At 48.7% G+C, this 25606-nt stretch overlaps 1 protein-coding gene across 5 annotated transcripts in view; it reads left to right on the plus strand.

Annotated features, from left to right (window-relative positions):
* Nucleotides 1–234: 234 nt before the first annotated feature.
* The window catches only part of GRAMD1B (GRAM domain containing 1B), a 151803-nt gene continuing 126431 nt past the window's right edge, over nt 235–25606 (plus strand). Inside the window, exon 1 of one of the 5 annotated variants that reach the window (XR_012503840.1) lies at nt 235–3116. Coding sequence is in view for 2 of the 5 variants with exons in the window: in XM_045504516.2 (XP_045360472.2) it covers nt 2743–3116 (374 nt within the window). In the remaining 3 variants the exon portion in view is untranslated. Of the gene's footprint in view, nt 3117–25519; nt 25540–25606 lie in introns of those variants that run through there. The other 4 variants (XR_012503839.1, XM_045504516.2, XM_010967224.3 and 1 more) reach the window with 4 other exon arrangements.

The raw sequence follows: 25606 nt of genomic DNA on the forward strand, positions 1-25606 counted from the left end.
GATGACTTGCACCTGGAGGGCATCTCATTTCCAAACTAGTGTCCCATTTATCACCTTACTTGATGGTAACTGCAGTGAAAAGTAAGCCGCTGGGGGTGGAGGGGTAGGGGGTGTTTTGAACAGGGTTTTAATAGGTGACAGGTACCTTCTTTTCTTTAAGCTGGGACCGCAGGTGGACATGAGTGGGAACAGTGCTCAGGGACTTCAGGTCCTCTGGGTGTCTGCTTCCCAGCCAGTGAAAAGCATTTCAGATTTAGTTTGGAGGAGGTTTTCCTTCAGGCCAGGAGAAATGTAAATGATTATTCTCAGCTACTGCTGGGCCCAAGGCTTAAATTAAGTCTCACAGGATTTTGATTTTAGGTCCAGAATCTATTGTGGGTGGGAAAGTGGCTGAAACATGTGGGAAGGGGAAGCTGCTGACTGATCTTCCTTTTAAGGGGCTTACGTTTAAATTCAGAGGCCTCGTGATCAACTTCAAGGGGGCCACTCCCCTTGTTGAATCTTTCGGCCCCTGTCTGTGAACACTCCTGTTCTGTTTGAAGCCCTCAACAAGCAGGTTTCTTGAACTGACAAGCCAGCAGATCCCCGGCAAAGCGCTCGTCCTTGGAGGAAATCCAAGGCAGTGAGCAACTCTGTGGCTTAACTCCGGACCCTGAAGTTTGGAGTTACAACCTCCTCAGCATTCCGGGAGCCGGAAGCGGTGTCCTGCTCCTTGCCGTACCTGACACCTGATGGGAAGGGGTTTCTCCTTTCTTTGCCACGTCCTGGAGTTAAAATAGAGTGATACCACCCTTGAGAGAACCAGTGGCCGGATATGGAAAAGAGTCAGAAAATAAGACGAGGCTGCTGTTCCAGGGAGTCATTTACTGGTGGGTCTGGCCCCAGCTTTTTGGCTCCCATTTCTAAACACACTTCCCTTAGACTCTGGGCCTTGTAGGCGGTGCACTGTCTCAATGCCTTGAGCTCCTTCCACGTGTCCTCGCAGGGCCTGATGGACCCATGGCCAGCTGTCACACTTGAACTGCAGCGGCATATTTTCTTGCGGTGATTTCTGGTGATCTTTAGGAATGTGGCTTTTCCTTAGCTTTGGGACACTTGTGAAATGTTCTTCTGACCTTCACCCTGGCACAGAAACTGGAAACTCACAGAGAGGGGCAGAGAGGATTAGGTGAATTGGATTGTGGACTTAATGGTTGCATTAATTCTGCCCCCTCTGGTCTGTTTGGAAGCTACCATCTCTACTTTGGTTCTTACATGCAGGACTTACTGAAAAGGCAAATGCTGGGCTGGGGGGGGTGGGGGGACGGTTGGTGATAGACTTTGCTCCTGAAGCTGGGCTGTTTTAGACTCAGTCTGGACAGAGAGCTCCTCAGTAAGGTGGGACAGTTCTAGAGCCAGTCTCTTAGGGTGGTACCTGGCTGTAGGTGAGGGGTTCAGCATAGCTTGGGACGCTACAGGACTGAAGTGGACTTTCTCAGTTCCGTGACCTGGGGACATACTAGACTTTTTGTGATCCAGTCCATGCCCCTTGCAGGTTGAAACAGAATTGACTTAGCCCCCAGGAATGTAAAAGGAGTCCTCTAATTTCATTCTGTTCTTGGGATGGGGCTCTGGTATTGGCGAGGTCACTCAAGAGGTACAGAGATCACTGCCTTTTCCTGACTGGTCCTGTGTGCCCTGTGTGTCTCAGATCTTGTTGTCTGTCCTTCCTCCGTATGTCATGTCTGCTGTTCTCAGTTTAGTCCACGGATCTGTCCTGTCTCCTCATCTTGTCATTTTGGAAGTAGCCTCCAGGAATCTTGCTGTCTTGACTGTACCCGGGCTTCCTGTGCCCCCACTAGCACCCTAAGTTATTCAAAGAGAGCACCTTTCTCAGGAGAACCGATCCAGCTGAAAAGTCCCCTAGTTTTCCCTCAACCCTGTATCCTGGGTGGCCCTGGCGAGTCAGTACTGATTTCCTCGGTTCCTCCCTTCCCCCTCTCCCTCCCAAAGAAAAAGCACGGAGTTAGATTAATGAGAGCTGCCTGGCCAATCGTCGCTTTGAGAAAGTTTGGGATGTGATCCTATTTCATTAGGCTGATTGGAGCAGCCTTCACTGGGAGGTAGAGTCCCTCCCCAGGGATTCCGCGTACAGTTACACTAGCTGTCGCCGCCCGTGCACGCCCTTCTGGACAGAAATGAACCCCCACCCCTAACCCCGCTCGTCGCCCCCTGCTCCTCCTCTTTTGTTTTTATCCAGTGTCTGCTTCCTCTCTCTCTCTCTTCCCCTCCTCCTCCTCTCTCTGCCTCTTCCTCCGCTCTCTGCCTCCCTGCAGCGCCAAGCCGGCTCCCCAGCCGGGTCCGCCGAACGCAAACCGCTGAGAGTTTGCCGAGCCGCCCCTGGGGCCGGGGGCCGCGGGCCGCCGAGTCCCGCGCAGGCACGGCCGCCAGCCGGCGAGGGAGCGCCGCGGAAGGAAAACAAGCGGGCGCGCGAGGAGAGCCCCGGAGGGTGGCCGGGCGGCAGCGGCGGGCGGCAGCGGCGGGCGGCCGGGCGGCAGCGGCGGGCGACCGAGTTAGATCGGGGCGGTCGCGCCGCGAACCCCCGCGCCCCCTCCTCCTGCGCGGCGCTCCGGGAGACAGACTTGCTCCGCTCGCGGCTCGAGCGGCGACCGTTTCTTAACGCGAAGGGCGGGAAGCCGGGCCGGCGGGCGGGAGAGAGCGGGCCGGCCGAGGCGCCGGGACAGCGCGGAAGCGGCGGGACCCATGCCGGCGGCCAACATGATGGAGAGCCTGCAGCCGCCCGCCCTGCAGGTGCCCGAGCCACGGGGCGCGCCCGAGGGCAGCCCGATCTGGTCCAGCTCGTCGACCCCCACGCTCCGCCGCCGGCGCTTCAAGATGCGCCGAATGAAGAACGTGCAGGAGCCGAGCCTGGAGGCCGGGCTGAGCCGGGACCTGCCCGGCGTCTTGGCCCCCGGCAAGGAGTTCCTGCAGCTGCCGTCCATCGAGATCACACCCTCCAGCGACGAGGACACCCCGTGGTCCAACTGCTCCACGCCCAGCGCTTCCCCACGCCGAAAACGCTTCCTCCTCCGCAAGTGGCTGAGGGTGAGGGAGAGGAAGGAGTGCAGCGAAAGCAGGTACGTGCCCGTTCCGCTCCCTGCCTTCTTCCTCTTTCCTCCCCACTCCTCCCCAGAGCTGTCCGGACCCCCAGGGTACCCCTGGAAACTTCGCCGAGGATTGCAGGAGCCCTTCGCTGTAGTGGACGGCTTCCCACGTGTCACCCGCCGCCCCAGTCCAGGGCAGGGGACCCGGTGACTTTACATTATGTAACACGTGTGCATGGAGTTTCACGCCGCGTTCCACCCCACTGGTTCCTCACAGCAACATGAATAGTAAAATTCATTAGCAGCTAATGGTTATCGAGCCCTTATCGTGTGTAGGTCACTACAGTGAGCACCGTCTATCTCCAAATTTAATCCTCCCAAAACCTCTTTGAGACAGGGACTCCTCTTAGCCCCATTTTACCGGCGGAGGTAGTAGAAGGCGAGAGAGGTTAACTCATTCTTCCACTTAAGTTTCTGAACTCCATTTCAATTATTACTTTATTTTTGGCCACCCCAGATTCCCTTTCCTGGTCCTATGTGTAGAGGAGGTGGTGGAGTATTTACATTGAGAGAGTCACATTTCCTACCAGTCTTTAGACATCTGGGCCTGGTCCACACGGTGATGGTGTGTGCCAGCTACTTTGTGCCTTGGTAAATGTGGCATCTGAGTAGTTGTCAAGTTGGCTTTCCCTAAGCAGAGAACTGGTATAGAATACGGGAGGGCAGCTCCACCCAGTCTTGGCCAGGGGTTGTATTTGAGCCAAACCCATTGCCTACTGGAGGGGACAGTCCTCACTGGCTCTTTGATACTATAGACCCGGCCCATTTACTTTCAGACTCTAGGGCCCTGGCTCTTAACAATGGTCTGTGCCTTTGTGGGGCACAGCTGAGCAATTGGCCACCTTCCCTGGGACTCTTCCTCCCAGTCTGTCCATTTCTATTCATTTGAATTCAACAAGTGTTTATTGAATGTTCTTGTGAGTTCAGTCTGGTACCAGCTAATGGTGCTGTGGTTGGGGGGGGGGGTGCTGGGTAGAGTGTGGGGATGTGGAAGTTGAGAAGGAATATGGGAGGAGACTTGGATAAGAAATGGCATAAAGCCTGTGAGTTTCACTGGGATGGAGGGGATGGAATCTTTGAAAGACATGTACTATGTGTGCCATGTGGACTGTACAGGCAAGGAGAGGAGAAAGACTTCTGGACTGAAGAGGCTCAAACCATGACAAGTACAGACAGATAGTAGAAAACAGCTGAACAAGTATGAGGTCAAGGGCATGAGGTCAGGAAAGGGGAACAGTACGGACAAAGGCGTAAGAGCAGGGCGAGATGTGTCTTGGAGGGATCGCTGAGGAATTGGGCTGGGTTATACGGATGAGGAACATTCTAAGCCTGCCAGGGGTTCTTTTTTGGTTCTCATGACTGGATGTGGTTATCCTTGCAGGTGCTGTTGTAGGGCTTAGTTCTGGGGTTTGGAGGGGACTGGAGGATAACAATTCTTTCTGTACTAGTACTTCATCCTGCTGCCGTTTCCAGAGAGCAGAGGGAAATGGGACAAACTTGGTGGGAGCTAATCTTGAAACTAAAATAGTACATCACAGTTTGTCAGCTTTCCCCTCAAATGTGAGAGACCCTAAAAGAAGCCCTATTTTGACCTTGAGATTCTGCCATATATACTAAGGACAGAATACGGGGGAAGATTCTTACGTTGATAGCCAGCATGCGGATGGGGTGGATTTGGTTCAGTTTAGGGAAGTCTTTCTTCGTTTGGAGAGTTGTCTACAGATGCAATGGAATCTTCATTTTTGTTAGAGGAGGGAACATACTCTTAAACCAGGAAGGATTTTTCACCGTCTAGGAATAGTTTAAAAACTGGCAGTTGTTTTCAGTGGTTGTTTGTTGGATTAGAAGAGTATGTGTATATATGTAGAAAAAGGCAACCTCTGGGTTCAACCCCAAATTTGTCTGACTCACATCTTCACTCTTAACCGCTGTGAAACTGCTTCCTGTTGGAATCTATCTAGATCATGGCTAAAACAGAAGCCCATCATTTTTAGGTCTTGGAAACAGAAGACTTCTTGGAAAGAAAAGAATCAGTCAAGTGACTGACTAGATGCTTGCAGATGGCCGGCATGATTCCCTGAGGTGGAATCGGCATTTAGAGTCAGTAGGGCACAAAGAATATTGGACATCAAGTCGGGAGACATAGGTTTCAATTTCAGTTCTGTCGTTTCTTAGCTGTGGAACCTTGGACACCTCCCTTCACCTCTGTGTTTCATCTCCTCCATCTGTGGAGGGGGAGCTCTGCGGGTTAACGGGAGGTCTCTAGATGATAATACACGTGAAAATGTTTTGTAAACTTCCCCCTGTTGTGCAAGGGGGAAGGATGTGTGTCCTTATTCTATGAGTATCTCACAGGCAGTGGATGTGTGCTTGAGAGTATAGGTTCTGTACTCATGTGTCCTGTTTCCTGGAGCAGCACCTGGGACTCCTCACACAAGACCCGATTTGGAGATGATGATGATTGGAAAATGACCCAGCTCCAGCTTGGCTTGGGAGGATTAGCACACCAGGCCCAGCACGGCATCCATCCCACGCATGTTTCCCACCCCAGGTCTCCCTCTCCGCAGCAGAGAAAAGCCCCTTTCAGGCCTGTGATGCAATTCTGTCTGATATTGTAGAGGGCAGGGACCAAGAGGACCACAACATGTGGATTTTAACTGCACAAAGTTGAAAATATTAAGAGAATCAGGAGCCCCTTTTTTTCTCCTTAACCCTGGAAAGAAAGAAGCAGAGAAAACGGTGAGGTTAGCAAGGAACTTGGGGAACAGGACTCCGAGTCCAACTTTGTGTGGTTCATCTGTGTCTTCACGGTCTAGCACTGTACTTGGCCTTTTGTAGTGATCGGTAGATGTTTATTGATGGATAAATTAATAATGAATGAATGAATGATTCCTTTATCTCTACTCTTTGTAATGAAATTATCCTTACTCATGAGTCAGGGAAAATTTCCTGGAGGAGGTGAGTCCAGAGCTGAGGTTTTGATGTGTGACAGCTTTATTGAGATAGAAGATACATGCCATACAATTCAGTCAGTTTGAAAGGACACAATTCAGTAGTTTGGAGTATATTCAGAAATATGTACAATCATCACCACAGTCAATTTTAGAACATTTTCATGACCTCAAAAAGAAAACCCTGCCTTTTAGGTATCACCCTCAATCCCCACTCCTCCATCCCGCCAGCCCTGGGCATCCGTGAATCTACTTTCTGTGGTGAACTGAGTCTTGAACGGGGACCAGGTGCCTTTTGGTGAAAGCAGTTTGGGTGTGTTGACTTGAAGACAGGGGATGGATGACCAAGTGTGATCTTGATAAGAGATGTGGGAAAATGAGGGCAAAGTGATGGGCTGACAAACTATGATTATGCTGAAGAGTTTGAATTTCAGTTCATCAGTAGGTCAACAAAGATGTATTGAGATCCTACGGACAGTGTGCTTTGTATACAAAGAGGATTCAACTCAATGGGGAGCCATTGTAGGTTCTGGAACCCGGGAGAGACGTGCTCAGAGTGGTATTTGAGGCAACTAATTCTTGCTGTTCTGTGTGAGCTGGGTGTGAAGTAGAGGCCTGAGCCTTGCACTGTTCTTCCAGCAGTCACTGTTCCAGCTGGGAATTGTCATCTTAGCCACCGTTTAACGTAAGGTGGCACAGTTTCTTTGCTGGCCATGCTGTCCCCTGAGCCCCGTAAATAATGTAGTTGAGGGGGCAAGCTCTTAGAATTAGTACCTGCAAGTCTCCCTAAATCCCTTGGTTTTTAACTGGTGGTGGTGATTGTTCAAAACCCAAATTGAGGACATAACGGCATCCTGACCTTGTTCTCTGGAGAGGGAAGGAGAGCGGACAAGGGGCACATGACGAGGTGTGGGTGGCTGACTGTGGGCTGTCTTTCTGGGGGACACAGAGGCACTTCTCTGCCCTGTCTCCCCTGGACACCCTCCTTATTATCACCTTCTACCCCACTTTCTCTTGGCTCTTCTGTCCCCTCTTCTGTGTAACATACCTACCCTGTCGTGACTGCCCACAGTCTAGCAGGCTGGCAGCTGGAGAGATCTCTACCTGGAGCCTCAGGACTTCTGCTTGGCTACACATCTGACCTCAGCTGGTGCCTCCCACTTATTCTGCCAGCCTGGTGGGCCTGGTTATCTAGCTGGTGCCAGCCTAGCTGGCATGTGGATTGGCAGGTAATGATTACCCATCAGTGGTATATCTATCTTGATTCTTTATCCCCCTCGTCTGACCGTTGGAGGGAGTCTTGCTTCTGGTTTCAGCTCAGTTTCCAGGGAGCAGGCTGATGTGGGCATCCAAATGTTACACCCATCCCCTCTGTGTGGACCAGACCCTGCCATGCAGAAGCACACAGAGTGTGGGAAAACTCATGCTTTTCTTAAACAAAGCATCAAACAGGAGACCTGGGATTTGTCAGCAGATTAAATAAGTAATTGGTGTTGGATAAGGTTAAACTAGGAAGAACCTCTACCAGACCCATAATTCGTTGAGGGCGGGGGCTGCGTCTTACTTTATGCCAAGTTTTTCTGCTAAGCGCCTTAAATATGCGAACACATTTAATTCTCACAGCAAACCCCCCAGGTGAGTTTTAGGGCTGAGGAAACTGAAGTTCACAGATTACGTTGCTCCTGGTCAAAGAGAAGCAACGGTGGGGTCTGAGCCACGTTCTTCTGATTCCAGAGCCTGAGCTCTTTACAGCTGCACTGTACCATCTCCCCAGGGCCTGGAAGTCCTTGGCCCTTACATGTTTGAGAGCATGTGGACGTACACCTGGATGGGGAGGTGGGAAGGAGGTCTGGAGGATGGGAAGGAGGCTGAGAAGAAATGTATGGGGTTGGGGACCAGCAGTAGGAGGGTGGTGCTACCTGGCGGAAGCGAACTGGTCCATGAGAAGTAGCCAACCTTTGGCTGTAGATGTGGTTTCCAGATTCAAACAATTTGTGGAAACTGACAAGGTAGAGATGAGCCCTAGGGACTGATTCACACCGGCCAGGTTTCTCTGGTGGTGGGGATTTTGAGAGTTTCCTTGGTGGTTATGCACTCAGGCTGCCAGTTACACGTCAGGGAAGAGACTGGGATTTTTATGGGGCAGATTAACAGGTGATAATTCTGCCCTGCTTGGTTAGTTTCTCCCAGGTACCAACCATCTATACACCAGTTGCTTTGCTCATTGCTTCCAGGGTGACTCTGGAGTTTTCCTTAAGGCGCCTGAAGGGCTAAGCCTCCGGTGGGGAATTTCCTTCCTGACCCCTGTGGTGAGCCACTGGGCCCTGAAGCAGGTGCTTAAACACAGAGCCAAGCTGGCCGGAGAGCCTGCGGGCGGTTGCCGGGTTGCTGTGTGTACCAGAGCTTCACGATCTGCAGGCTTTTCCTGGAGCCTGGAGCTTTTGCCCTCTTGGGATTCTTTCCTCCTCACCCAGATCAGTGTGGTGACTTGCCAAGTGGCAGTTGTACCTGGTGTGAAGGAAGGTGCTTTTAAACATCTTGCGATTGGGGTGGGGTGGGGGTGTCTGTGAGCTCTTGTCCTATGACCTGGGCGCCTGAGGGCCCTTGCTTCTCTCAGAGGAGGTGGTGAGGCTTCTGTCAGGGATGCCGAACAGAAAATCGAATGTGGGCCTTCAGGTGGGAGAAGGAAGATGGGAGGGAGATCCTTTGCGCTGGTAAAAAGGGACGTCGGGCCATGGCCTGCCCCCCCACCCCCCGCTCCATGCCATTGTCCACAGACACGTGCCACCTCCTAAAGATAGTCCTGGTGTGAGTGCTCTCCTGTTTTCAGACGGTGCATCTGGCTTTTTTGTCCAAGTAACATAGTTCAAAGTCATCGCCAGGACGAAGTGCCTTAGCTAAGACGAGTGGTGAAGGGAGGCGGAGAAGGAAGCCCATGGCTTTTTCACTTGAGGCCTGGGTACATTCTTTGGTCAGAGATGTAAAGCCCTTTCTTCTGCTTCCTCTGCACGGACTCTGACTGGGTTGGGGCGCTGGTTGTCCCACCCCGATTGGTGGATGAGATAAAGAAAGGCGATTCTGCACGTTGCAGGGGCCGGTCTGGGTTACAGCCTGGAACTCGGGCCTCCGCCCTGAAGTCCGGACTGGCTTCTATCTGTCACATCTCTGGAGCCTCTTCCAGCCTGGTGCCTCCTACCTCCGCAGTCTGACCGCAGAGGTTTCTTGGTCTTGCCGCTTCTGGTTCACAAGTTTAGTCAGGAAATGACGGGGCTGAGTCAGGGGACTGAAAAACGCATCCACGTCCCACTTGGTTTTTCCCCTTTCTTTGGCAACTGTGCAAAAAGAACCCGCCTTGGGGCCCTGTGGGCACGGTGGGTTTGGCAGCCCTTGCCGCCTTTGCTCCAGCAATTAGGAAAATCTAGAAAGACAGTGGACGGTTACTTTAGCAATACATTTTTTTTGAGTCCCTCCAAGGGTCTTCCAGCTTGCTGTCTTAAAATAAATTCTTATATCATAAAATTCAATGAGTATTGTGTGTGTGGTAATAGCTAGTTTATATAAAACTTAAGAGGAGAATAGCTCATCATTTGACTACCATTAGTAGCGTGCTTGGTGTATCATCTCCCAGTATTTTTTCTCATTCAGAGTTTCTTCTTTTTTGGTGGGGAGAGGTAATTAGGTTTTTATTTATTTATCTTTAATGTAGATACTGGGGATCGAACCCAGGACCTTATGCATGCTAGGCATGCACGCTACCACTGAGCTATACCCTCCCACCTTCAGAGTTTCTTTTTAATCGAGAGATTTTTCCTTTTCATCAGCTCTTCGGTGCCTTGTATCTGTAGAAGGTCAGGAAGAACAGAAACCCACAGGTTGAGGACAGGTAAGTCTGTGGGAAAAAAAAAAGAATTTCTGAAGCATTGTTTCTGGAGGAGCCCTTGTGATGAGACATTTCTCCAAAGTGGGGGTAGGAGCCCTCTCTTCAAAGATGCCACTTGACCTCGTCCTCATGTTCTCTATAATCCGAGCGTGGACGTTACGGCCAGTCTGACCCCTCAGCAGTCTGCCTTGCACCGGCAAGCGTTTGTTTCCCAGCTGGGTCGTTCCACTCCGAAGCTCTTGCTGACCTTCTGGTTGATTCTTAGGATTGTTTGAAATGGCAGTGATACATTACTCTGAACAGGGTGGAGCTTCTTCAGAGAACAGTTTACCCTTAGCTTGAGTAATACCATGTCTTTTCTCTGTGTCTGCAGTGAACCATATCTTCCTGACATGTGAATAGCTCATTAAAAAAAAAAAAAAAGAAAAGATCCCAGGAAAGAGGATTGCACCACCTGTCCTCGCTGGGTTACTTCCTTCTATGCTTTTAAGCCCTACTATTGAGAAAGTTCTGCTTAAGAGCTAACTGAAATCCCCCACGCTATAATTCAAACTCATTTTCTCTTGTTTTGTCCTCAGTGAAGATGAGAAACTACCTGGTCATTGTCCTCTGAGAATATGCCTTCAAAGACTTACTATTAGTAACTTAGGGTGTTGCTTCCAGATTCTAAGATGAGCCCTGGGGTTGCAGTACCAATTACTTGGTCCTCTCTGATTGCCCAGTGGGGGCTGGGGAGCCCTGCGGGCATAATGGAGGAATTGGCAGCCACACATTTTAGAAGAGAGCCAGTCCCAGAGGTGAGCAGGGTAGACAGTGGCCTGCCCATTCAGAAAGTTCTTAGGAACACTGGATGGTACCCCTTTCTCAAGTGCCTTCTCTATGCTTGGACTGCTTCCCCAAATGCTTCTGAGTAGATATGCATTTTGTTAAGCAGAGAAATGAGGCTGAAAGTGTAGATAACTCAGGAGAGGTAATTCTCACAGTTCAACAGACATTAAACACGTTTATCCGGCACTTACAGAGAATCCAGTACTGTCCTGTGTGCTTGGGGCACAAAGACGAATACAAGTGGCCCTTCTGTTGAGAAGCTCACAGCCTGTGGGGGAGATTCAACACACAAAAGATAATTTCAGTAGAATATGGAATTCAGACTGAAGCACAGAAGAAAAAAAAAAAGATCTGAGGAAAAGATCTGCTGGGAGGGAAAGGGGAGGAGGGTCCTTGGACCTAGATCCCCCCACCGCATGGCCTTGCTTCTCTAGTGCTCAGCTGCCGCATGATTGTACCTGCAATTCCAGCTCTGCGCCTCTCTCTCAGAGAATCTGGCCTTCGTGGTGGATGGGGTTCATGTGTTCATTTCAGCTTTGAGCAAACTGAGAAGTCCACGGCTGCGAAGCTGGTCAGTGGCAGACGTGGCTTTAGCATTCAGATCTCTTGCAACTTGTGTTCCGTCCATCCCGTGTCCTGAGGAGCACATCTTTGCCCAGGATAGAGCTGGGTCTTCATCAGTGAACCCGGAAGCTCAGGCAGGCCTCGTCTGTCTGTAGGGGCAGGGTGATGGTTTGTCCTAGGACAACTGCCTTAGCACCAGTTCAAGGGACATACTGAGGCAGCATGGGGTGGAGGCCCAGGGTCTGCTCTTTTTTCTTTTTTCTCTTTTTACTTTTTTTTTTGCTATGTGGTCGTGCATAGGTTACTCAGTCTCTCTGGGCCTCGGTATCATTAATAAAAATGGAATGTATACATGTCTTCTTTATCTTGTAAGACAAAATTAAGTAGACATGTCTGAAGAATTATGTTAATGTTATCATTAGTTTATGAAACTGAGATTTTTTTTTTTTGGTGGTCTGTGAGACCTCTGAGTCTGCTCCTCTGGTTAGTGTAAGCTGAAACAGTGGTTTGTTGTTTCTTTGATGAGATGTCACTTTTCTGATCTATTGATAAATGCTGAAAATGAGTTTATAATTTGTGGGCTGCTATTGGCTGCCTGTCTCTGCAGTGTTGGTCTGTTTAAGGTTCTGAATCCAGGCTTATTTCTCTTTCTCCTTTTCCCCTGTCTCTCGCTCTCTCTCCCTCTTCCTCCTTCTCCTAAATCTACATACTATCCTTGGGCTATTTCGTTCACTCTCTGGAATTTAATTATTCCCGCTAGATGATGATTCTCACAGTTACATCTCAGATCTCATCTCTTTCCTGAGCCTCAGGCTCATCCCTCCAACTGGCTGATGGGCATTTCCATTGGGATGTTCTTCAAAACAGTTCATAACTGAGCTCTTCAAACCTTTCCCTCCAGACCAATGCCTCTCCCTCTGTTCCTTGCCTTGGGGTTTGGTATCTTTCAGTTTCACAAGGTTTCTGTCCCTCCAGAGAGAATGTTCCTCAAGACTGTCTTCTCATCTCTACCACCATCTCCCCTCCCTGGGCCATCACCATCTCTCACTTGTGTTATCCCAGCATCCTCTTGACTGGTCTTCCTGATGCCCCTCACCCCTTGAATTTCACTCTGCAGCCAGAGTGGTCTTCATGATCTTACTTGTGCTGCCCCTCCTGCTTCCTTTACTGCTGCTCGCAGTCCTCCCCCTCCAGCCGGAGTCACCTTTCAGTGCCTCGACGGGATGCTTCATTTTATTTTTAGGCTCACAGACGCTGTTCCTCCAGACGGAATTCCCCTGTAACACTGACCCGCTCAGCCACCCTGCCCTTCTTCTCCTTTGGATCTTAGCTTAGCTATCCTTTCCTCTAGGAAGTAGTTCCCGACTCAGGTGTTTATGACATCGTTGTTCCTAAATTGTGACTGCTTGGTCACATCGTATCCTTCACTGGATCGTCAGCTGTGAGAGCAGAGTTCATTTTGTTCAGTGTTTGTTGATTCAGTGCCTGCAAGCTCTTTGCATGGAACACAGTTGGAGCCCGCTAAACGTGTACTTGGGAAATGAATAAATAATCCAATGGATGAAGGACTCTAAGGAGATTTGATTTTCATGGAATTCTATTGGAAGTCATTTTACAGAGCAGGAAGTCCTCTTGAGGCTGAATAATTACCCTCTCATGCGCCATTTGTGTAAATCTGGGTTACTATGTGTTGTTTGTTTTAAGCCTGTTGGTTTGTTTTGTGTTTTTGTCTTTTTGCTTTCTTCCCTCAGACTGTAAGTGCCCAGAGACCAGAGGCAGCTGTTCTTCTAAGGGTGGTCTCTATTCAGGGTGACAGATTTGGCATCATCAGGTGAGAGTGGTTGACCTCTCCCAAAACGAGGCTCCAGAAAACAGGAGCGCATTGAGGGCAGTATTTTGGCTCCTAATCAACCCGGGGCCCAGGCACAGTCTGCACATAGTGGTTAGCCTTTTCCCACCAAAGACCTGTGACAGCCTTGAAGGCTGTTTTTATTTTTGGAGCTGTGGTTTCCATGGTAACACGGTACTCCCCCCCACCCCCAGTCTTCTGATTCCAGGTCAGGACAACAGTTGTTCCTCTTGCAGGAGAAAAGGATTTTGTGATACATACATCCTTCAACCCTTTGTTCCCCTACTTAACCCAACATATATTTCATAAACACACATTCCACGCCAGGCACTGTTCTGGACACTGGGAACAGCTGGGAACAAAATAGTTTCTGCCCTGGCGGCGCTTACATCCTAGAAAGGGCAGAGACGGCAAGCAAGTTAACAGTGCAACAGTAATCCCTGTTTCTTTAAAAACAAGTTATTTGAGCACATCACTGAAAGGGAATTAGTGTGTTTTCTAAACTTGGGAAATCAGGAGTGGTAAAAGGAATGTCTTCTACTCTGCTTTGAAGAGAGATGGAGGAGAGGAGCTGGGACTGAACATGGGAGGCTGACTCCTCTCCCATCGATAGCAGGACTTAATTCAACTTCGGAATGCATACGCATCTGGTGCGCTGACATCTCCCAAGACCTCGGGAGATGTGGTATTAAGCAGGGTCTCTATCTGCAGCTGTCAGAGACCAGAGCAGTTGTTTTCCTGGTGTTGTGCTGCTTTCTTCCTCTTAGCTCTAGTGGGAGCCAAGAGCCAAAGGGTTGCTGATACAAATGGCCTTTCTTCATACCGAGTGACAGCAGCCTCAAAGGCAGGTCGGGAATGCCATTCAGTGGGGCACATTAGAGTGTGGCGCCTGGAACTGGGAGCCCAGGGGAGGTACAGAGCAGAGAGGGACACCGACACCTGCTGTTGGGAGCTTTGGGTCACAGCAGCAGGGGAATGGTGCCCTCGTGGGCACGGGTGAACACAGTGCTGGCAACAGCAGTGTAATAATCTCTTAATTTGGGGAGCATTTGATCCTTTTCAATATGACTTCCTAGGCCCTGGGCTCCAGAAGATGGGCTCAGAGTGTAATTATTCTTCGTATTTGTCCTGGCATGTAACCACAGTGCCTGGCACACATGGAGCCTTCCAGTAACGTGCTTGTGGCCCGACCATAAGCTCCTGCATTTGTTCCCGATCCCATGGGGCAGACGTAGTGAGTATGTCCACTTGGTCCTTAAGGAAGTTGAAATTCTGAAACATGCCCACATGGCATGCAACTGAGTTATGATGGAAACCTGACTCAAAAAGGTTGTGTCCTGTTGTTTTTAATTCAAGCCTTTTCCTGTATTGTACAAACACTTATATATCTGACATTATACCGATGTTTATGTATGTGTGCTGACCCTGTGGGTCATTAAAATCCACAGGAAATGGAAAGCAAAGGCCAAATATTAGAAGGGGCTGTTTTCAGCATGCCTCACCTGGTGAGAAGCAGTGATTGGATTTTTACCTCCCCCCGATCTCCTTCTCACTTGGAAGGATACATTAAACCTTCAGGCTGTCACAGTGAGGCGAGTCCAAATTCTGCAGAAACTGACCACTTGGCTCCTGTGTGTCAGCCACTGAGCTTTGAGTGGCCTCTGCTCTTGAAGGGTATAGTCTGCTTTATTATTCATCCATTCATTTGTTCAGCAACAGATTTTAATTGAGCGTCTAATAGGCAGTCAATGCAAATCGTACAAATAAATGTAAAATTTTTCAATGTGGCCAGTGTACCCATGGAGGACAGCAATACTGGTAATATCTGGTAGTCCTGGTAATTGGCCAGCCTTGTTGTGAAGGACGTCCTCTCACTGAAGGTCTGCTGGATGGACATTTCGTTTCAGGAGAGGAGAAGCAATTTCCTTTCGACTTGGGGCCTCACTCATTCAGTTCATGGAGTAGAAGTGTTGGCTGGAGAGTTCTGGCTGTGGACATGGGGTAACCAGGGCTTTTTGTTGTGCTCCTGCCTCTTCCTGCTGGACACAGGACCACTGAGCTTCCCTTTGGGTTCTCCAGCAAAGGATAGGAAGGCGAAACAAAAATTGTTTTGTTTCTCATAAGCACCATTGATGCAAAGGATTCAAAAGTCAGGCACTTGGGGTTTATTAACTGTGCGTTTTTCTCCCTTACAGAGCCACCAAGACTCCAGAGTCCGAGAGCCTCTGCCCCCAGTTGCCTAGTAGATTAAGGCCCCCTTTGGGTGACAGATGCTGGCTTAGAAATAATTTACTTTCGTTGTCTTAATCAGCTCAGTAGTAGCCACAGAGGGTTAATAAGACAGTTGGCACCATGCAGATAACCCCAAACCTCTACTCATCCAGGCTAAGTGGAAGGTAATTGGAGAATGAGTGAATGAATGAATGAATGAATCTTTAAAAATAAATGTATATTTAATACATATAAATATTATATATGTATCTCTGTGTGTGTGTGTATGTGTATGTATTTTTAAATCCTGGGTATCCCCTACACCAAGTGAGGTGCTCTTTGGCCATGGGATGGTGACCCAGCTCTTACCAGTGAGAAACTTTAATTTGCCTATTGAATGTGATCTTCGTCTTGATGTCAGCAGTTGGGTTAGATCCATTCAACTCAGAGAGACTTACAGACTGGGCCTGCTGGGTTCCAGGTGAGGCCAGGGGAAGCCCACCTGTGGCTGTGTGACGGCGTGTCTGGGGTCACAGGTGGCTGCTGATTGTGAATTATAGAGTGACTGGGGGAATTAGGGAGTGACTGGGGGACAGCTGAGAAATAGAATGTTTCTACCTCTTCCAAGGCTGTTCCTCTTTGCAAAATACCATTGATAACCTCCCAGGCCTGCAGTATCCCTCACGGTGTCCATACAGATGACTTCCCAGGGGCTGCCTTTGACTTTTATTCCAGTAGCAATTTCCAGCCTGCTTCCATGGAGTAAAATTCCAGCCTGGAGCAAGGTTTCTTCCCTCAGGCTGCGTCCCGTCATCAGTTTCCTCCTCCATAAGCGGAGGGTCATGCTAGCACCCACCTTGTAGGTTGGTTTGCAGAGGAAAAAAGAAAGTAAGGCTCGTCTCCGAGTGCCTGTGCATGGACTCACTTTCTCATCATTTCCTTTCATCTCCCTCCCCTTTAAATGTAAAGGAAAGAGCTGTTTTCATCTTGGTGTCCTTCGGGGCCAACCTTACCTGATCTGAAGGGCAGACCGTGGGACTTGTGGTTGTTGGCCATTGCGGCACCTTTGCTGAGTCATTTGGGGTTGGCGGACCTGGGAAGAATAGTGGTCCAGAGGCTGGTGAGAGCTGTGTGTGGTCAGCTAAGGCAGCCTGTCCTGTCTCAGTATTTCCCGGGGCATTTCGGGAACCTGAGCACCCTTCTCACCAGAAGGGGAGGGGGACAAGTGACCAGCCCTGGAGGTGTTGGGTGTATCTTGCCTGGGGCTGGATTTCCTGTGATGTGGCTTCATGAATCTTTGATTTCAGCTTAATTAGTGCTGCCGTAAGGCTCTGTGGAGGACTCTAAATGAGGAGGGCAGGATTGTCTTCCGGGTTCGAGATGGGTGACATTCCTTGGTATGAGGCATGAAAAGGAGAGAAGATGCTTTTGGTGCTAGGGAGAAGACGCAGAGTGAGAACTTTTAGAAAAATGAGAAGAACTTGTAAAAAAGAGCCGAGGTAAGATTTAAAGTGTTTAAGAGAGATATGAGTGGGGAGTGGGAGGTACAAACTCTTGGGTGTAAGGTAGGCTCGAGGATGTACTGTACAACACGGGGAATATAGCTGATATTTTGTAATAACTGTGAATGGAAACCTTTAAAAATTGTATAAAAAATTAAAAATTAAAAAGAAGGGAGACATGAGGCATTTGTGAGATTTGGATTGGTTTTGTGTGTCCCCTGTAACGCTTGTGTCATCTTTTGTGAGACTTATATTTGTGTAACTTATATTTTGAGAAATGCTTTAACTTGATATAGCTGAGTATTTTATGAGCACTTAGTCTCCTATCAGTGAGAGTATTGTGATCCATTTTATCCCTGTCAACATCAGTGATAAATACTGTTTGAATATGTGCTCTGTGAGAGCTATGTTTAATAAAAAAGTAGGACGGTGGGAAAGCAAACATTTAAGTCTGTTTTTGTAGACTCTGCCACTTAATATTGATGTGACCTTAACGTATTTTTTTTTCCTTTTTTGAGACTCCTCACCACGTGGCTTTATTATCTTCGTAATATTTTCACTTTTGAAATTATCCTATTTTTTTCTTTTGTCTCTTTGTTGATGATCAGTATCCCATTCTGCCAAAACACAGAACGTGAGGTCTTTAAGAGCAGAGCCTTGCCTGCTGCTGTGCTGGTACCTAGAAAACACGCAGCAACAGCACACAGCACATCCATTTTATGGAATGAACAGCCCTTAGTAGTTACCCTCGACATGAGCCGCAGCACCAAAGGGGTAAGAAAAAGTGTAAAATACCTGCTCTTCGCCCGGGGACTTTTAGTTCTCACACCTGAAGGGCAGCAGTGGCCAGAATGCTGCTCTAAGAATAGGCCAACTGAAGTTTTACTTTTTGCAGTGCAATTAAATACCTCTGTAGCTTTGACTTCTTTGCCCTGTCTCTTAACTTCTTTGGCCTTAACTTGTCCCTTGACTTCTTTGGCCTTTTGATTCCTGGCCTGAAAGGGAAAGAAGTGGACGAGATCATCTTTTAGGCTTCTGCTTGCTGTAAGGGTTGGTCCATGATTTCATTACTAGAATTAGAGACTATATAAAACGATAAGCTGGGGACTGGAGAACAGTGGAAGGAAGCCGGCTTAGCAGGAGTCCGCAGAAGTGAGCCAGGGCAGCGCGTTTCTGCGTCTCGTCTGCTCGCTCTCCCCTCCCTGCTGTGCAGCCCAGGCCTCCTCCCCTCCTGGGTCAGTTCACCCAGCTCCCTTCTCCGCCGGTCACCAGGCTTTCTAACTGATTTCCCCGGCAGCTTTCAAACCTTGCTTAGCTTCCTGGCACTTTTAAGGCCAGAAGGGGCCTCTGGTCATCCAGCACACCCAGCAAACCGAGGTTCAGAGCAGCGATACTCCTTGCTCTCTGTGTGCTGCCGGGTCAGGGCAGAGCCAGAGCTGGACCCAGACTTCCGAGCCCAGCACACGCACTGTGGCTCCACTGCACTTGTGCCTTATTTCCCATATGTTTTTATTTGTAATAGGTGAGTGTTGCTTTGCGCGTGACTCCAAGATGCGTGTATGCGGATGCTATACAGAACCCAGTTGGGTGCCCTGAAGTCTTCTCATAACCTACTTTTAGCAGCCCTCTTGCTCTCGCTCCAGCTCTGAGGCTCACTGAAGATTTGCTGTAGACTTGCCACTAGTTGATGAAGGTGGTAGCAGTTACCTAGCCAGCAGGTATTTATTGCCTGCTTCCTATTTGTTTTGCCTGATAATGGAGGGGAAGGAACACCAAAGAAAGAGATTGAACTGCCCCCAAGGGCTAGCGAGCAGAGGAAGCAGGACAGCCTAGATTTCACCCTTGCCTGTTCCCATCACCTGCGGTCAGGTATCTTCTGCATCTCTCCCGGCTCGTTTCTTCCTCCTCACTCCCTTAGCTTGAGCCTTCATCCACTCTGCTTTGTTGAAAGGGCTTTCTTGTAGGCCTCCCACTTAACCCTCTGTGTTCTTCTAATAAACGAATTACTTCCCTCTCCAGATTTCTTCCGTGCCTCCTCATCACCTGTAGGATGAATCTCATCCTGCTTCTGGGACACACAAGGCCCTTTGTGTGATGCTGTGATGCTGACCTTGCGTACCTGCCTATGTTTGTCTCTTGCCATCCCCACCTCCACCTCCAGCAGCATGGGGCTCATGATGAGGTCAAGGTCCTTAACTGAGCATGAGTCTCTCTTCACGTCTGTTTCTTGCCATGTGCCAGTCTCTCCGCTTGGAATATGGTCTGCTAGTGAAATTGTAAATGTCAGCTCAAGTGCTTGTCATGCTCTGGGAAGTGCCGTCCTGGTCCCATGCAACCCCAGGTGTTCTTTCTCTGTTGTAGGTGCTGAGGCTTGCATGCACACTTTCTCCATCCCACCCTCCATGAAACTGTCACCTTGTTTTGCATAACCTCATTATTCAATGGAATGTTTCTTTCTCTGCTGGAGGGTGAACTCCTTAAGGTCAGATCATACCTCTCTCTTTTTCAATCTTTGTGTTCCCTCAAATGGAGCCTGGCGTGCACAGTAGGTGCTCCAAAGATGCTTGTTTGAATGAAAGATGTGATTTCACTAAATACTATTGAAATTAAGCCAAGGACGAAATACTTTTTACCCCAAGAAGGAAGAGTCATTTCAAATGCTGTAGAAATGTCAGAAAGAACTAAGATAGAAAAAAGGGCCATTAGGCAGTCATTGGTGACCTTGGATAAGAGAACAGTTTGTATCAAGCAATAGAAATGGAAGCTTGCTTTCAGGGAGTGAAGTGAATAGAGAGGAAATAGATGCAGCTGGTGGCAATCACAGTTAGAGGAAGGGACAAGGGAAGGGGAGAAGGAGGGTAACTTCAAGAAGTGTGATGAAACCAAAATCATCTGACCCCTTCGGGGCAAATAATCCCCCTTGGGACAACTGGGCATCACAGATACCAACTTGTCTCATCAAAATGAGGCTCTCTTTCAGCGGAGCTCAGGAATGGAGCCTGCGCATAGCAACATCTCTCATTATCTTCCCCCTATAACTGCCCTGAGAAGAAACGGGATGTGAAGAAGAGTTTGAAGCAGATTGCTTTTTTGATCTGAAAGCTCCTAGCGAATGACACAGGTAAAGGCCAAGCCTTTTCCCTGCTCATCATAACCCTTCAGTCATTTACTGCTAAAATGTGAGTGATGAGCAGAAAAGACAGAAGAGAATGGGAGTATTTTGAGTGATAAGAACAGATATGGCACAGGCGGGTTACTTTTATGTGTCAGCTCTGCACACGGGCAGTGATAGATAGAAGCAGAGCTTCTGGGACTAGCCCTTTGTGCTCCTGTGACTTCTCCCCAACTCTAAATCAGATCTCCTGAGCCAGTGATGGGGACCATGATGTTGGGGAGAAAGAAAAATTTCCTCTACCCTTCTAGGTTCTTCTGAGTGGTCTAAGAATGAAATTGACATGAGACCCATTAACCAGAGAAAATCAAGCAAAGTTTACTAACACGTACAACACAGGAGAGATCCAGGAAAACAGAGTAATTTGCCACAATGGCTCAACCCCTTTCCTTAAATACCATCCTCTGCTAAAGACAAAAGAGGATGTTGAGGGTGGGGAGAGCCAGTTCTGGGAGGTTATCAGGAAAAGCACAGTCAACAAGGGTGATTGTGATACAGATTTAAGGTGCTGCCTCCTCCCTTGGCAAGAGTTTCTAGAGATTTGGTCCCTCCTGCTCTTCCAGACAGAGAGATAACCTTGTAAATGGAGATTTCCTTTACAAATGTTAATGTTTCTTACAAAAGGGTGACTCCTACTTGGTCTTTAGAGCCATCCCCAGATCTGCTGTTTCTTAGAAAATAACCAGGTTAAAACAGTTCATATGCCGAAGAGACATATTTTAGGGTGGCAAATTCTGCTCCTTACAATGTATAATCACCTTACTGCTCTTAGCCCCGCAGAGTTACATAGAGGACCCAAGACTCGTGGGCTTTAGGCATCATCAGCACAGTTACCTGCCAGGTTCTGAGCCTGGAAAAAGCATTTATAGGAAGATGTGGTAGGGGGCGCTATGTTGCTCAGAAAGAACATCGTTGATGAGTTATGGTTACAGTGGAGTTAGGGCAGACGTGTGTATTTGGTTATATAAAATGGAACACTTGCATTCTTGCTATAAATCAAGAAAGAGTAGAATTTGAACAAAAAAGAGAATATTATTTTCCTCATATACTGCTTTTAAGGAAAATGCATATAGTAAGTAATCAGTACATGTTCGTATCCCCTTTCTCTATGAAACAGATTTTGGTTACTCGTAATTAGACTTTTAGCTCCATTTCTAAACACACATTAAGATTCATGAGGGTAGTGTTAGATCTTGGGTACTTTGTGTCTGCTGCCTTCTAGCACAGTAGGTGCCCCCCCAAAGCTTGCTTTCTTATCTTTTCTGTTTGTAGACTGTCATTCAGAATGTTCTTTGAGTGAATTTTGAGTGAATAAATTGTCTACTTTGTGGATCAAAATCTGTTTGTGGTGGGGGGTATAGTTAGTGGAAGAGCGCATGCCTAGCACGCACGAGGTCCCGGGTTCGATCCCCAGCACCTCCGTTCAAAATAAACAAATAAACCTAATTACCCCCCCCCATCTATTTTACGTCCTTGTCCATGTGGGTGGGTCCCAGAGCTGAACTTGAAGAGGCTTAATTGAATAGAGGGCAGGGTGTGTTGGGTTTGATGAGGGGGGAAGGGTGTTTCATTAACATTCTCCAACAAGAAATGATTATTTGTGATTTATCCAATTTCTGTTTTCTTTTGTTCAATATTCTGATTACAAGTATTCCCCTTGCCTTGTTGCCAGTAAAAGGTGACAATGAGTGGTATATACCTAATGAGAAAGTTGTCAAGTGCTTGGCAGAGAAGTTGGCCCTTAATCCCATGTGGAAAATGACATTGTGGAAACAGATCACGCTGTTAGACCCAGACGTCGTGACTCCAGGTCCGGTCAATGCTATTTCTTCCCAGGCCCCCACGGGGCTCTCTGTGAGCTGGTAAATGACCGGAGTTCTTGGTTAGGACTATTTTTATTTCTTTTAATTGGAAAAAACCCACGGTAATAGTTTTACCATAAACCAATGTTTCCTGGGGCTAAGGGCAAATGAAATGGGATGGGGGAGGGGTTGGGGCGGGGAAGGGGACACAGGGAGGCCGAAAAGACTCTTTCCGGAAAACAGCACAGCCTGCAGCCTGTCCTTGAACTCCATGGTCCCTCCGTGGGGTCTGGCAGTTTGTCTGTGACAAGGTTTCTGTGTAAGAACCCCTCTTCCCCCATGTGTCCTTAGTCCTGCAGAACTCGAGAATTTGTCCTTCTTTCCAGCTACATCGGCCTCTCCTCTGTCCTTGGCCCCCGGGGCAGAGCACAAGGGGAAATTTCTGTATCTTGCCTTCCTTGACCTTTAAACTCATCCATTTTCAGCATAAGGGGTTTGAATTCTGCTCACTAGAGGGAAACAGGTGGTGACAAAATTAACTGCCGGTTGGGAAGCCACAGTCATAAAATGTCTTGAAAACATGTTTATTCTTAATTGAGTTGGCTCTTCAATCAGATGTAAAATAGACTCTTGCCACTTTGTTTTCTGGGGCGTCTGAAGCGTTACTGTAGGAATCCGCCAGTTGTTTCTGGGCATCAGCTGCCCGGTCTACTGCAGGTTGGCTCCTAAGTCAAGCTACTCCGACCTCGCTGGCAGTAGGATCAGGTTGGCACTGCCAAGTGTTTCCTGCACTTATTTCAGTGAAGAGGCCCTCGGGGCACCTGCCTGTCTGCTCTGCGGTTGGCCTACCCCTCCTGAGTCCTGCTCTCGTGCCTAAATGAGAGGGCACTGGCCTCTCAGGTCTTCAGAGACTCCCCGTTGGGCTCAGGCCAAGCCTTCACTGGCTTCCTAGAAGTCTCTCTAGGCTCTGGGAAGCCCTGCCCTCTCCCTGGGCACGTTGCTCTGTCTTATTTGGCTTGCCCATGGTGTTTTCACCAGCTTGTTGATGAGATAGCTGTATTCTGATGCACTAATTATTTTTTCAGATGTGGGCAAACACTAGTTTATTTCTGTGGTTTCACTTGTGGCCTTGTGACCTCCCGGCAGGTGCCGTCTCGTGACAGTGCCCGTTGACTGTTTAGGGCAAACTCTTTTCACTTCTTGTTTCACGGTTTCTGCTGCATCGGACCTCCCAGAAGTTCTTCCTTTCTGTCTGAGGGCTGCCTCCTGCAGGTCAGAGATAATCAACAATTTCAGTAGAATGCATATTAACGGCTCTTCCCAGCCCGCACCACGCCAAGTTCAGATCTCTCTCCATCTCACTGCTGAGGTCATTCCTGCCACCCACCCCTTCCCAGCGCCAAGTGAAGGCTGGGCCCAGCACTGTCATACGCTCAAGGCGAAAGAACAGAGAAGTCAGGGGCAGAAAACCTAGAGTGAAAATCACGTTCCTTAGCTTCCCAACTGCTTGCTCTTAGGCATGTCATATACTCCCTTGAACACTTTCTTCATCTTTAAAATGGGGATCAGAGAAGATTATGTGTGTGTGTGTGTGTGTGTGTGTGTGTATTTGTGTACTTTATAAGATTGGAAAGATCGGTTGGAAGAATGTACACGGAAGCACTTCGTAGACTCGTAAACGTGCAGGTTTATTGTTAACATTAAACACAGCATGTTGGTATGTGCCCTAGCTTGAATACACTGAAAAAAACAGCTACTGTTTGCACCAAAGGCGGATTTCTCTGATGTGGCCAACAGGTTATCTCCAAGGCTCGGCTGGGGCCACCACCATCACTGGTGATAACTGCTCAGGCTTGGGTTTGTCCTGGTTCTGAGTCTCAAAGGGAACAGAGCTCTGGGTCCGGCAGAGAGAGAAAGTCAATGAACTGGGCCCTGAAGAGGCAGCCAGGCTGTCAGAGGGACGAGGCAGCCAGGCCTCTGTGTGGCATGGGGCTCAGCTGGCCAAGGTGGGAGATGCAGTTAGTGAGGTGGGGGTCTGTGGGATCACGTCAAAGCGACATTTAAAGTAGAGGGGACAACGTGAACAAGATCTGGAGGAGTGAGCTCACACGGGGGCTCAGTGTCGGCAGAACGATAGGGGCTCAGGCGGAAGTGGCTGTAGGGGAAGTTGAGAAGTTGAGAAGTTGGTTTTGTGTTGTAAGGGCTTGTGGGTGAGGCAGAGGTCTTCGGGCTGTCATCTTCACATGAGAGGAAACCTTCAAAGGACTTTAACCTGGGAAGAGGCGCGTCTAGAGCTGTTTTAGAAAATGCAGGTGGTGGTCAAGTCACAGTTCCTTGCTGGACCAGCTTGTATCCGCCAGCTGTGCACATCACTCCCCAGTTGTGATTTTAGTGACCTCACACTTGAAACCAGCCACAGTGGGAGGATTTACAGCCCAGAGGTCAGCAACTGATACAACTTTCCCCCTCAAGCTGGTTGTTAAAATTTTATCCAGCACAGTTAAGGAGCCATTTCAGTAGGGTGGGACTTCAGTAGTTTGCAGACCTGGGATGTGCCTTAAAAATCCTTCAGGCTACACCCTGCCCCAGAATCAGCATCCAGGGCAAGTGAGGGGGTCGGAACCTATTTGTAAAAAACTTTTCAGTCAGTTCTTATGCAGCCCATCTGGTACTGGTCTTTGGACCAGGACAGGCACAGGAGGGGTAGGGAGGAGGGGATGGATATAAAAGATGTCTCAAAGGTAGGAGCAACAGAACTTGGCAAGAGATTGAAGGTAGGGAGTGGACCAGAGGGAACTGCCAAGGCTGTTTCTGAGTTTCCTTGTTTGGACAACTACATGGTTGGGTAGTGATGGCAGGGAGCTGAGCTGAGGGAGGCAGATGTGCGTGACTTGGTGGAAGAGGCGAGGGTGGGGGAGGGAGAGGGTAGTTTTGGACAAGCTGCTTGAGGAGCCCCCGGAAGCAGGGTGTTGGCCCTGTCCCGTAAGCACCTGGGGCCAGGGACCTGGCACAGTTGGTGGAACAGTCTGAGCTGGCAGTGCCGGTTTGGGAGTCAACAAGTGGGTTGTTGAAGCCATGGGCTTGGATAAGATGGTTGGAGGAGAATATGGAGAGAAGAGAAGGGAGCTGTGGGCCAAACTCTTACTTTTCAGAGGCTGGTAGAAGAGAAGCCGAGAAGAGATCCAGCAAACACCTGTTTGTGTATCAGTTATGAAAGTCCGTGCTTCCTTGGAGGAGGGAAGCCTTCCTTTAGGTGTTCCTAAAATTTCCAGAAGCTTAACAAAAACCACACATTGTTTGATTTGAATTCTATCAGCCCAGGGTGGTAAGGCATGTTATTGGTTGCTGACCTGAATGGTAGTCGTGGGCCTTTGATGACAGACACACACACAAATGAACCAGGAGATGGATGGCCCTTTGTCAGTTCTCTCTCTCAGAACGTGGTAGTTGGGAATGCAGTTGAAGAGTTCTTGGTGTGGAGGAAGTAGGGACGGGTGAGGAACGTAAGCAGAGGCTCTTGGTCTGTCGTGGGAAAGTCTACCGGTTCCCCTGTGAGAGGAAATCCACAGAGAAGGAACTTTAACGCTCATTTTGAGCAGTTTAGACAAAGGGACTGGGATCAAGATGACTGTCCCAGGTAAGGTTTTGGGGTTGTCTGTGGACAGAATGGCTTCTGGCTTGCTTGGGGTTTGAGAACTCTCTGC

The sequence above is a fragment of the Camelus bactrianus genome, chromosome 33 (assembly GCF_048773025.1).
Source record: "Camelus bactrianus isolate YW-2024 breed Bactrian camel chromosome 33, ASM4877302v1, whole genome shotgun sequence".
In the NCBI taxonomy this organism is placed as follows: Eukaryota; Metazoa; Chordata; class Mammalia; order Artiodactyla; family Camelidae; genus Camelus; species Camelus bactrianus.